The sequence below is a fragment of the Mobula hypostoma genome, chromosome 1 (genome assembly GCF_963921235.1).
Source record: "Mobula hypostoma chromosome 1, sMobHyp1.1, whole genome shotgun sequence".
NCBI lineage: Eukaryota > Metazoa > Chordata > Chondrichthyes > Myliobatiformes > Myliobatidae > Mobula > Mobula hypostoma.
In genome coordinates, this window is record NC_086097.1 from 136,950,821 (window position 1) to 136,964,698 (window position 13,878).

At 41.6% G+C, this 13,878-nt stretch overlaps 1 protein-coding gene across 5 annotated transcripts in view; it reads right to left on the reverse strand.

The window, feature by feature from the left end:
- col14a1a (collagen, type XIV, alpha 1a) overlaps nucleotides 1–13,878 on the reverse strand; it is a 267,320-nt gene that overhangs the window by 28,216 nt on the left and 225,226 nt on the right. For all 5 annotated transcript variants that reach the window (XM_063056387.1, XM_063056396.1, XM_063056368.1 and 2 more), the window contains 5 exons: nucleotides 13,579–13,674; nucleotides 12,622–12,675; nucleotides 8,668–8,721; nucleotides 6,728–6,781; nucleotides 2,639–2,710 (listed from right to left, as the gene is read on the reverse strand). In XM_063056387.1, the coding sequence (XP_062912457.1) occupies nucleotides 2,639–2,710; nucleotides 6,728–6,781; nucleotides 8,668–8,721; nucleotides 12,622–12,675; nucleotides 13,579–13,674 (330 nt within the window). The remainder of the gene's footprint in view (nucleotides 1–2,638; nucleotides 2,711–6,727; nucleotides 6,782–8,667; nucleotides 8,722–12,621; nucleotides 12,676–13,578; nucleotides 13,675–13,878) is intronic.

Here is a 13,878-nt window from a genome sequence, read left to right on the forward strand (position 1 = left end):
GTGCTAGCAGCATGTGATGGGCCAAATGCCCTCCGATGACATACTACGTAACTATTCAAGGAAAACAACGATGAAAGTTCCTAATCCTAATCATTGGTCCTGCAGCCACTAATTTGTGAAAACAGGGAGCCCATATTTTCCAAAGAGATAATGTCAAACTGTTCTGTGTTCCCGAATCACTTGTTATCCCGACATAATTCATTGTCAGAAGCATGACTTTAGCTAAAGAGAGCAAATCCGTTACACACCAGCAATTACTGGGTTTCCTGATACACAATTCTTACAGATTTCAATCAGTAACTTTCCTCATTTTCCACACAACGGCTGTCATTGTTTAAAGTTCCCACTGAAGATCAGATCCATGTGACTTCACCCAACTTGTCCCCATAAGTAAAAGCAAGCATTTTCAGCAAATTTGTTCATGCCAGGGTCACATTCACCGACTCTTCTAAGAAACCTACAACTTTGTAAAGTCACTTTCTTTCTGTGGGATAGATCCTTTCTGTGGTTATAATGAATAGATAGTGTCTGCTGACTGACTGGAAAAGTTTGCTCTAAATTAGAATCTAACAGAGAAACAACTTCAATCAAACTTTGGCTAGAACTATTGAGAGTGAGGAAGTTCCAGATATGTCACGTATATTGTAGAGTGTAATTAACTGAGGGAATGTTTATTTAGTTTGGCCTGTTCAGTGTTCAGACTCGTCAGAATTTGTAGGCTCGTTCATTGCCTTTTAATAATATAATAGAATCCTACAAATGGGTTTCTCATTCCTCATTGACACTGGTGCATCAATACTGAACTGAACTGTTAAAGCCACTGTATTACATTAAATACAGCTTTAGCAACAGGTGTCAACTGGAGAGCAGGGATACAGAAGTCATCCAATGCTACATTCAAACTTGTAACATATGGATGCTGGACTCCACTTTTGAAAGCAGGACCTACTGATTTAATGAATGGACATACATATTGGAAGCCTCCTGGTGCCAGCTTTGAGAAACATGGCTAAAGAAGAGGGAAAAGACCCTGTGGCCCTGAGGGAAGAAGAACTCCGTGCTGGAAATAAAGTGGCAAATGGGACAATCGATCGCTCTTTCAGTTGTTCAAGATCAGATCAGTTGGGGCCAGGAATCCATTCCTGGAATACCAACTTTTCCTAGTGCCAATGGAAAAGTAGAGGGAGAAACTTCCAAGAAAATTCCACACTGGGGGATAGGGAGTGGAGGCACACATTTTCTGGCTCAGACTCCCGAGATCTGAAGATCAATGTCCAAGAGGCTTCTCATCAAAAATTACCGGGGCATCAGAATGAAATTGAGCACTTTCATCTTCCTGGAACGTTAGTGTTTCCCAGTTATAGAAGTTGTGATGGGTAAAGGGGCCAGGGATCATGAGGATGGACATAGCTATGGTGTGTGGTATGAGGCAACTAGAGATGGCAGGTCATGTCACAAATATGATCAACTCCCCTTCAATTCCACCTAGAACTGTGGTCTTCAATAGACTTCATAGCTTTCTTTATAAATCTTTAGTTAGGCAGCACTTGAGAATATTGTGTACATTTCTGGTCACCCTATTGTAGGATGAAAAAGGAGATTTTGAAAAAGCCACAGCAGAGGTTAGCCAGGATTTTGACCAGAAAATCCAAACAATGCACACAAAATGCTGGAGGAACTTAGCAGGCCAGGGGGCATCTACGGAAAAGAGTAAATAAAATGAGAAAGTCCTAGTGAGTCCTGATGAAGGGTCTCGGCCCAAAACATTGACATTTACTCTTTTCCATAGATGCTGCCCAACCTGCTGAGTCCCTCCAGCATTTTGTGTGTGTTAACTAGGATCTTGCCTGGATTAGAGGGCATGTGCAATAAGGGGAAGTTGGACAAATTTGGGTTGTCATCTCTGGAGTAGAAGAGGCTGAGGGGAGACCTGATGGAAGTTTAAAAAACTATGAGAGGCATAGATAAGATAGAAGATCAACATTTTTTTTCTGGGTTAGAAATGTCAAACTCGAGGACATGCATTTAGGGTGAAATGTACTGCTCAAGTTTTTCTTTAAACAATAGGAGTGTTGGGTGCATGGAATGGCTGCCATGGAAGGTGATGGAATATATGGTAGTGGCATTTAAGAGGCTGTTAGGGAGATGCATGAATATGGAGAAAATGGAGGCAGGATATGGTTCCTTTGCAGTCAGAAGAAATTTAGTTTAATTCAACGTTGTGCTTCGCACAAACATCGTGGGGCAAGAGGACTGTTCCCATGCAGAAATACTCAATATGCTATGTACTGAAGTCCACACAAAGCTAGATACATTCAAAGGTAAAATGCCAATAAAGCCATCCCATCACCGAAGATAGAAATACTCTATGGTGCTTATCGTCCATCTTGTTGTGTATTTCAAGTCTAAGAGAACATCTGTGGCTCTGCTGCAATGATTATCCAGTCAGAACAAAAAAAAAGCATCTGCACATCTGTTTCTTGCTCAAAATATTCAAATGTTGGCCTATCACAACACATTCCTACTGATATCTCGTCACTGAAATAAGAGATTAATTTTCTGCGTCATTTTTCCTCTAATTCTAGTTGAACAATGCTTTATCATTGGCAGAGGTACGACCAGTAGACGTTCTACTTACGGGAGGTCCTATGTCGCCCTGAGGACCGGGACTTCCTGCAGCTCCAGGGGAACCTGGGACTCCTGGACTCCCCTATGAGGTCATTCAATGCAACATTAATTCCACAGCACAGATGCACTAACTGCTTTAAGCATATTGATTCAGACAGATATGGGGCTCGTAAAGACCTTGCATCAAAACTGGCTGCCCCACAGGGGAAAGGAAATGAGCATTTAACTTTATTATGAACATCAGGAAAACTTGAGGCTCTCAAAGCAAACTCTGCCATTGTTTCATTTGTATTATTATTTTCCATGTAGTTGACGATCTTCGAAAACATCAAATGAAAATGTTGCAAAATGATCCAAAAAGAAAATTTTTTAAAGCATTATACATTTGAGCATTAATTAGCCCTTTTTACATTTTATATAATAATATTTATCATTATACAGGTATTTAATAATAGATGTTTAAAATACCTTTTCTAGATTGTTAACAGACCTGTACTCTTTAAGTTAGAATAATAGTGCAGAAAAAACATACAAAACTAACAAAAAATAATTTTAATATAATTGGTAACCAGTATAAAATTGTTGATAAAGGAGTTAATTTACTGAAGTCTTCCCTTAAAAGAAACACCTTAGTGCTTTCACTCATAGCATCAATATTATTTCTGGAGAGAAAAGGATATCACAGAACTGACGGGGTGGGTGGGATGGAAAGCTGTTAATGTTTAATGTTTATAAATATTCCTTATTGGGTGTTGCCTATATTATTAACAATGTATCTTGGGAATTTCAAGAGAATACAGACTTTTAATCACAAAACATAGGATTTTTGGTTTGCAAATATATTACAAGCAACTGTCAGGGATAACTGAACAAAGGCTATGAGAACGATAGATCTTTTAAACAATATACAGTACAATCATATAAATAATCAAACACAAAGACATTGTACAAAGCATAGAGGGTCTCATCCAAGTTCTTTGAAAAAAGTGTCAAAGGTATTTTGCAGCAAATGAATTTGGTAAATCATACCCCTGGATATTTACTAAAACCTGGAAGCAGACTGAAGACTCAGCCATAAGCAAGTTCATAGTTCACTTTCCTCCCCTCCTATTGTGAAAAAGTTGTTACATTTCCTAATGTGTTAACATTGTTCATAAAGTTTAATATAAAAAATCTGTAATTAAATGCACGTAACTCTTCAGGTGCTACAGGCAAATACATTAGGGATTTTTAAGAAGCTCTCCGGTAGGGCTATGTAGGCGGGAAGGATCAGATTGATCTTAGAGTAGGCTACATGGTCAGCACAACGTCGAAAACCGAAGGGCCTCTACTGTGCAGTAGCGTTATATATTCTAAGTGTTGAAACAAATAACAAAATCAATGCAAAAGATAAAAAAATGAAAACTAAATCAATGCATTAAGGATTCTGCTCTATAACATTGTCCCAATCTTACTCTTTATATCCAAATTAAATGGATGAGCACACAGGAAATTGTGCATTGCTTTATTTACATCTGTCTCTGATCCAGGATGTTATGGTTGGAGCAATGAAAGCATTTTTTTAAAAAAAGACTGTAGCTCATAGTTCACCTTGAGAAAGCCAACAAAGCTCAAGGGATTTGCACAAATGTGCAGGTTTGAAGCATTATTATTACAATGAGATGGTTGTGTCAGAACCTGATGAATTCTTTTAAAGAGATCCTCCATGCTCTGTTGTTATATGCAGAGAGGAGATGGTGTTAGCTTCATCACATACTCACATTTAGCTGGTTAGAGCTGGCCATTAGGTCGAGTATGAGTCTCTAAACCAATATTAAAACTTAGTCAGCTTGCTTATGTTCCAGTTCTGGTCTGGGACAACAAACTTACTCCATACTTAACCTGTAGTGAGGTATTTAATTTTGGTTTGGATTCCAGAATGATATATGGGAATTTCTTCACTGGCTTAAACACAAAGAGCTGAAGATAGCGTCATTCTCTATTGGTCTGTCTTTAGCCATAAGTGGTTATGGTTTGTGGTCTGAATTGTAAATATGGAGTTCTACACCTCCAGCAGGCAGAGAGGCACAGCACTAATATACTTCAAACTTGCTAGTTCTTGTTCCAGATTCCAGCATCTTTGATCTCCTTTGTCTTCCTACTCACTGTGGAACCTCAGTTTGAACTTGGGAGCAGAAATTATGGGATCAACAGCTTCCTCTGATTTTAGCTCCTTTGAATAGCACCCTGAGAGGCGGGTGTGGATGAATTTGATGCTGAGCTTACATGTTAATGAACAATGTCACTGCATTCCATTAGGAAGTATGTGCGGAAATATCAGTTCATGCATTAAGCATTGGATTGGGTCCATGGTGGTAAATAAAGCCCCAACTGTCTTCCAAAATATCTGCATTAGAATGAGCAACAGGGTGATCCCAAGATGATAACTGTAACTACTTTGTAATATCTGCCAAGTACCACAATCAGACATATTAGCCATCATTTAACACACAGCTGGCATTATTCAGCTCAGCCTTCCTCTCATCCTGCCAACTATGTTTTGGCGAATTTTCTGCATGCATTCACCAGGATTTTTGTTCTTGTCAGTTTCCTAGGAGTGGTCTACATGACTGCACAGTTCCTGCCAATCACTCTGAATAATGCCACTCAGTTACAGGGTGGGTACTACTTTTACATATGCCCTGGTGCTTGGAGAGCAAAGTCCATTTAAGGGAAGTGAAAACAGGAGTGTGTGAAAGAGGTCAGTCACTCCAGAATTGAATATTCAAGATCCACCAACAACTTGATGGGGCCAAGGAGCAAAGTTTTGCCAATACCCATAGAATTACATACCCGGGATACTGAGGGAGCAGGAAGCAGGAAACACTTCAAGTTTCTACAGATCTTCGAGAAGTCCGTAAAGAGGAATCAAATGATGAGAGTCTCGTTAGCCCACAGGCGGACTGTGCCTCATAGACAAGGAATGCATGTTGGGAATGTGGGTTCAAAAACCAGAGGCCATATGTTTGTTTTGCCTGTAGTAATAATAATAGTGTCCTGTTTTCACATCCCAATTCTTGACAGATGGGCTGAATCCATTGAACAGGTAGGCAGAGTAAACAGAAGGCAGGCCAATGCTGGGAGATTGGAAAAGCAAGTCTTCTCTACTAATTCACCTTTATTTCTTGTAGAAACGCCAGTGTAATGGTGTTGCATTGAAGGATGTCTTCTAATGGCAGAAGAATACTAAAAACACTCATATTACCTCAGTTCAGAGTGGCCGTTTCAGGCAACAACTCCAACATTGAGCTTCCCAGAGTGCATTTCATTCAAAACAAGGAGTTTAAAATTAGACAATGGATCCAGTTCACACAAGAGGCGTCGTTCTGAGGTGAATAATCCCAAAGTAGCCTCCCTGGGATTTTATTTGTGAATTCAAAAGGTTTCTGGAAGAGCCGGCATTCATTGCCCTTTGTTAACTCCCCCTGTGAAGGTGGTGTCGAGCTGATGCCTTAAACTGTTACAGCTGGAGCTAATTCTAAGGCAATTTATAAACAGGCATTGCCTGGTTTCAAGAAGTGAGAGTATGAAGAGACAAGTACGGGTGGTGGTAGACAAACAATGTGGTAAAGTTGAAGGATAATTAAAATATTGAAGGAAATGGACCGCTGAGAGAGGTCAGTTTTTGAATCAAGTGGGATCAATCTTTATAGGAAGCCATGGAAGCATATTAGAAGTAAACACAGACAACAATATATGTCTTACAAAGAAAGCCCGGCAGAAAATAAAGTGATCCCAGATCATTGCTCTGCTTCAGGGCCACGAGAGTATTCCATAATTTAAAATGTTCAGTAGGTGCACACACAGCCAATAGGTAACAGCCCCCTCACTGGATGAATGGGTACTTGATCAGACATAAAGTACTACGTTGGAACGATGGGATGCAAAGGTGCAGCCAATTGCAGTGATTTTATGGTGTTATTCCTTAGCTACATAAAATAAACTTACCCTCCCACCTGGAAAACCAAATGGTCCCAGAGGACCCTCCATACCTCGTCGACCCTGAAAAATTAACAGTGTTAAATACTTATGTATAGATGAGGCATGCAAATGGACTCACCACTGGCCCAGGTGAACCTGGTGGCCCAACAGATCCATCTTTACCCATGGGACCCTGGATCAAAAGTTGATGGCAGAAGTCATTGCATGAATTTGCAAATATGAACTCATACTGATATATTTAAGCCCACAGACAATTCATTTCAATTGCAATGAAATGTGCTTCGTGGAAACAATAAATTCAATTTTACAAATTTCCACATTCTGGTTATTGTCACAACAGGAAGAACTTACAGCACCTTCAAAAACCTTAGATGTCCTAAAAATCTTTATCTCTAATAAAATATGTTTGAAGGTACATGCTATAATGTACAAAATGTGACAGGCAGTTTGTGCACAGCACCCTCCCACCAAAGGCAGTGTGATAATGCTGAGATATCCCTTTTTAATGGTGTTTGAGGGATTAATATTCATCCCACAACACCATTGATTAGCCTCTTTTTTGAAGTATTGATTCTTTTGAAGAATGATTTACGTTCATTTGGAAGAGAAAGCAGGGTTTTAAATCTGCCTTACGATTTGCTTCTTGAATTGTGCCGCACTCTCTCGGTGCTGCATTACCGAGCACCACCCTGGATTTTGTGTTCAGGAATCCATTGCAGGACTCCAACCCCGACATATCATGATTCAGCTCCCTGCTTTGTGATCCTCATAGTACATCATTTATGGCTTGATAATCTACTCCCAAATGTCAAGCCAGCTGAGAAAAAGGAGGTACTTTCTGAGAGGTATGAAAAATGAAACCTTGGATGTCACAGCCAATTAGGTTATGAACCATCTGTGGTGAAGGCTGGAAAGACTTGACTCATAGAAACAAATCCTCACACAGCCTGGTGAAATGTTGATATGGAAGAAGATCTCCTCAAACAGGAACTGTGACTTCAGGGAAGATCGGAGAGGGAACAGAGGGAAAAGGGCAGGGGTGAGGGGTTAGAGCAGGGGGATGGGGGAAGGGCAGTGGTCAGCGGGTAGGGCAGGGGAAGGTATAGATGGAAGGGGATGGTGTTTGATGGATTATATCTGATCATGAGGGAGCAGAGGTGGTGCATGATGGGTGGTATCAGACCATGAGAGGTGGTAAGTGTGTACAATAGGCAATATGAAAAAGATGCAGCTAACTCAATTTCCCCCTATATTAACCAAACATTACAACACGATAGCACTTGGGTACAATAATCAGACTGGATAGACTAACTATTTACCCAAGCTTTGTCATTCCTGATGTCATGTCCTTTGCTTGTGACAGATTATGATTCACTGTAACCTTTCTCTTGCAGGCTTTACTGGTCTTTTTTGCTTAGTGGATGTATGCCAATTCTATTTACATGACAGTAAACCGTATCTGGAAGCTGAGTGGTGTTCAGGGCCTTGTAGTAATTAAGGACAACACCTAGTGGTCTGGGACTTAGTGAAGATAGAGGCCAGTTAAACTCTAGTGAAGTCTGTCAAATCAAAGAAGCCAACAAATTCAGTTGCCAAATGAATACTAATTAATGCTAAAGACAACTCCTAAATTAAAATGTATAATGGTAAAATTCAATCAGAGGAGCAGAAGTAATTGAAGATAACCAATCAGCGCCTGTTTTGTGCTCTACCCGAAGTTTTTTTTTCCTATCCCGTCCAATGAGACAAGGGTATCTGATTCAGCACTGCCCATATGGTTCTTCCTCCCATGGAACTGCACCTCCTGTGTTGGTGGTCCTCTCTGTGCACACCATCCATACACTTCAATAGAAGGAATGTTTTGGGGCTTTCTAATTCATAGCCCCTCACTCCCAACAAAAAGCTCTGGAGTCTCCAGAGTTCCAGGCTCTACAACAAGCCAATGCACACCCACCCAAATCCCAGGCTTGCTCCAGTGCTGGCTCTGTGAGAGAAATGGGCCTAAAGGAGGATAACAGAGTAAATCCATTAGCATCCAGATGGAATATCAAGGCTTACCCTTTGACCTGGTGGCCCGTCTCGTCCTGGGAGTCCTCGGGGACCTGGCAGACCCTGAACACAGAAGTGACAAACAAGATGGAATCAGACACAAAAAGCATTCCTGCATCTCTGTTGTGCTGCTGCCACCCCTTAAATTTTGTATAATTTAGTCTCATGTGTCTGCGATGCCACTATTGGTATATTTTCCAGTGCCTCCATGCATAAAATGTGCTTGTGCATCTCTGACAATAAGATTGACTTGTCTTTGACACCTGAGGGGCTTCACAACCAGTAACGTATTTTCGTCTGAAATGTAGCCACATAGGAAACGCGGTAGTCTCTTTGACACTGGTGAGAGCTTACAGTGCACGGCGCGGTAACAAGAAGATTAGGCTGGCACAGCAGCATGGTGGTTAGCGGAACATCATCACAGCACCAGCGACCCCACATCAACTTTACCGCTGTCTGTAAGAAGTTTGTACATCCTCCCCATGACCATGTGAGTGTCATCTGGGCACTCACATTCCAAAGACGTATGGGTTAGTAGGTTAACTGAGGAGCAGCACTGGCGTGTAGAGGTTGCTGAAGTGCCAACAACCCAGTTTCAGTTCCACAGCTGTTGGGAAGGAATATGTACATTCACCCCATGACAGTGCGATTTTCTCTTGGGTGCTCCCGTTTCCTCCCACTTTCCAAAGATGCACAGGCTATCGGGTTAATTGGTCCACAGGGTTTTAATTTGGCACCGCAGGCGCATGGAGCCAGAAACCTGTGACCACGCTGTATTTCTACATAAAGTAAATAACCTGCTCTGAATTGTAGGATAATCCGGGTTCCCGTCACTCCTGGTTGAAAAGGTGACTGAGAGATCGGATCGCAGATACAGTAAATCCACCTGACGGGGGTTCATTTTAAAATCTCAGTCTCTAAGGCAGCACCTCCAGCAGATGCTTATGGTATTTATCTGAAAACAGATGAGGACACACCTGGCAGTAGCCACGCTCTCCGTCCATCACTGACTGTTGGTGGGCCTGTTCCTGGGCCTTATCATTGCCCTAACAGCCTGTGCTCATTCAGAGATGAGGAGTGAGATTGTGATAGCTGACAGAAGTCAAGCCTTTTCCTTTTCACGGGATCACAAGACAAAGGAGCAGAAGTAGGCCATTCAGCCCATCGAGTCTGCTCTGCCACTCCACCATGAGCTAAACTATCCTCCCATCTAGTTCCAACTTCCAGCTTTTTCCCCATATCCCTTGATACCCTGACTAATGAGATACCTATCAATCTCCTCCTTAAACACCCTCAATGATCGGGCCTCCACAGCTGTATGTGGCAACGAATTCCATAAATCCATGACTCTCTGGCTAAAAAAACATTCTCCTCATCTCTGTTTTAAATGGGTACCCTCTAATTCTAAGTCTGTGGCCTCTTGTCCTGGACTCACCCACCAAGGGAAACAACCTTTCCACATCGACCCTGTCCAACCCTTTCAACATTCGAAATGTTTCTAGAAGATTCCCTCTCATTCTTCTATACTCTAATGAATACAGTCCAAGAGCCGAAAAACGCTCCTCATATGTTAGCCCCTGCATTCCAGGAATCATCCTCGTAAATCTTCTCTGAACTCTCTCCAACATCAGTACATCCCATCTAAGATAGGGGGCCCAAAACTGCACACAGTATTCCAAATGAGGTCTCACCAGTGCCCCATAGAGTCTCATCAACACCTCCTTACTCTTATACACTATTCCTCTTGAAATGAATGCCAACATAGCATTCGCTTTCCTTACCGCCAATCCAACTTGGTGGTTAACCTTTAGGGTATCCTGCACGAGGACCCCCAAGTCCCTTTGCACTTCTGATTTTTGAATTTTCTCCCCATCTAAGTAATAATCTGCCCGATTATTTCTTTCAAAATGTACAACCGTACATTTCTCAACATTGTATCTTATCTACCATTTCTTTGTCCACTCTCCTAAACTGACCAAGTCTCTCTACAACCTTTCCGTTTCTTCAACACTTCCTGCTCCTCCACCTGTCTTGGTGTCATCTGCAAACCTAGACACAAAACCAATTAATCCAAAATCTAAATCATCGCTATACATTGTAAAAAGAAGCCGCCCCAACACCGACCCCTGCAGAACACCACTAGCAACCGGCAACCAATCAAAATAGGATCCTTTATTCCCACCCTTTGCTTTCTGCCTATCAGCCAATGCTCCACCCATTCCAATCTTTCCTGTAATTCCATGGGCTCTCATCTTATTAAGCAGCCTCTTATGCGGCACCTTATCGAAGGCCTTTTGAAAATCCAAATACACAACATCCACAGCCTCTCCCTTGTCAATCTTATTTGAGATTACCTCAAAAAATTCCAATAGGTTGGTGAGGCAGGATCTTCCCTTTATGAAACCATGCTGGCTTGGGCCTATTTTGTCATGCACCTCAAGGTATTTCATAACCTCATCCTTGAGGATCGCCTCCAATGACTTTCCAACTACTGAAGTCAGACTAATATGTCTGTAATTTTCTTTTTGCTGCCTCCCTCCTTTCTTAAACAGCGGAACTACATTTGCGACCTTCCAGTCCTCCGGAACCATGCCAGAGTCTATTGATTCTTGGAAGATCATTTCCAATGCTTCCACAATCTCCAAAGCCACCTCCTTCAGAACCCGTGGGTGCACCTCATCTGGTCCAGGAGACCTATCTATTCTTAGTCCATTTAGCTTCCCAAGCACTTTCTCTCTAGTAATCTTGACTGTACCTAATTCTATTCCCTGAGACCTCTGGCTATCAGGTATGTTGCTAACGTCTTCCACTTTGAAGACCAATGCAAAATACTCATCCAGTTCCTCTGCCATCTCTTTGTTACCCATTATAATTTCTCCAACATCATTTTCAATCGGTCCTATATCTACCCGTGTCACTCTTTTACTCTTCATATATTTAAAAAAACTTTTAGTATCCTTTTTTATGTTAATTGCCAACTTCCTTTCATAATTCATCTTTTTCTTCCTAATGACTTTCTTAGTTTCCTTCTGCAAGTTTTTAAGAAGTTGTCCAGTCCTCAGTTTTCCCACTAATTTTTGCTTCCTTGTACACCGTCTCTTTTGCTTTTATTTTAGCCTTAACCTCTCTTATTAGCCACATTTGTGTCATTTTTCCATTCATGATCTTTTTTCTTGGAATATATTTTTCCTGCACTTTCCTTATTTCTTGTAGGAATTTCATCCAATTCTGCTCTACCGTTCCTCCATCTGGCTTACTTTTCCAATCGACTTGGGCCAGTTCCACTTTCATACCACTGCAATTTCCTTTGTTCCACTGAAATATCAATCCACCTGGTATCAGCTTCTCCTTTATAAATTTGAAACTGAACTCAAACATATTATGATCACTACTTCCAAGCGGTTCCATTACCTTCAGCTCCTTAATTGCCTCAGGTTCATTACACAGCATCCAATCCAAAACAGCCAGTCCCCTGGTGGCCTTATAGAAAAGCTGCTCCAAAAAGCCATCCCGTAGGCATTCTACAAACTCCCTTTTGACACTCACTTAGCAATGCCCTTGAATGACCTCCCTTGTGCAACTGGGTTTAGCAAGGGTCAGGATCTTAGTGAACAGGCAATTTAGATAACGCTTAAGCCTACTGATAACAGAAGCATCCACCAGCTGCAATATGCACTTATAATGATAATTTCAATTCAGGTTAAAATAAATAACAAGACAGGACAGGTGACATTTCCCATGTGCCTGAGCAATGCCTAAGGTTATCAATCTTTCCAACAATTGTGTCCAAAACACAGCAGTATTTTATGCTGCCTTATCAAATTCAAACTGATAATCAGATATTCTGAAATAAATATAAATATGCAAAAATACCCGATGTAAAAGGAATAACTATAATTAAGTGGTAGCATTCATATACCATTCTAATTGCTGAATGACTGGGTTAACATATTAAATGCATACCTGATGACCGATGGGACCAATCTGCCCTTTCTCGCCCTTTTCACCAGCACTCCCCTGTGGAATTGATAACACCATTCAGACATCAAACTTCACCTTCGACAGTCAAGAATAATGGGAGGATTTCCGCCCTCAATTGAGCTCAGAGAAGTTATTAAAGGGATCACAAAACATTATTCATAATTTCCCTCTGGACAGCAAAACCTCATTAATAACTTAAGCTCTGGTGCAGGGTGGTAATGGAAGAGTTTCTATAAGGGAGGTTGAATTCATCCCAAAGTGGCAGATCCAGTTTCAAAGTTCAAAGTTCACAAAGTAAATTCATTACCAAAGTATGCATATATCATTGTATACTACCTTGATATTTATTTTCCTGCAGGCATTCATAGTGAAGCAAAGGAATACAGTGCAAAACTACACACAAAGACTGACAAACAATCAATGTGCAAAAGAACAGAAACTCCAATAAATAGATAGATAATTAATTAATATTAAGAACACGAGTTGAATAGTCCTTAAAACTGAGTCCACAAGTTGTGGACTCAGTTCAGAGTTAAGGTGAGTGAAGTTATCCACACTGATTCAGAGTGCTGATGGTTGAAGTTATCTTGCACCATCCACTCTATCACAGGGAGAATAGTCCCAATGGTTTAAAACTGACCAGCGACAACCCCAACACGATACGAGTCAAATTCACTGTGACTTTTCTCTTCACTGTCTTGTACAATTTATATTCTGCGTGCTGTCTGTACCACGTGACCACGTGCCTGGTGATGTTGCTGCAAGCAAGCTTTTCATTGTACCAGCCCCCTACTGTATGACCCCTGGTCTGTGTTGTTCTACTGCCCACAGGCCATTCTTATGTTCAATCAGATCAGACCTCAGGAAAGCTAAAGAAAACTTTCTACTAATGTCAAAGAGTTAAGGACCCCACGGGGGGATGGGGTGTAAACCACTCACCGGAGGACCTTGAATCGAGAGTCCACTTGGTCCCTGTGGCCCAGGCTGACCCTGAAGACCTGGCATGCCCATCTCACCCCGCTGACCACCAGGACCCTGCACCAAACAGAGACACATCAGCAGCCAGGTCCGAACAGGCAGTGGCCTGATGATGCAGCCTGAAGCTCACGTAGACCTACAGACTGTAGCTTCAAACTTCTGAGACACAGAGATCTGAAGACTGAATGACATTGTCTTTTGCCCAGGGATTTTGGGGGAGGGTAAGGCTGGGTGGGATTGGAAACGGGTTGGGAGGGATGG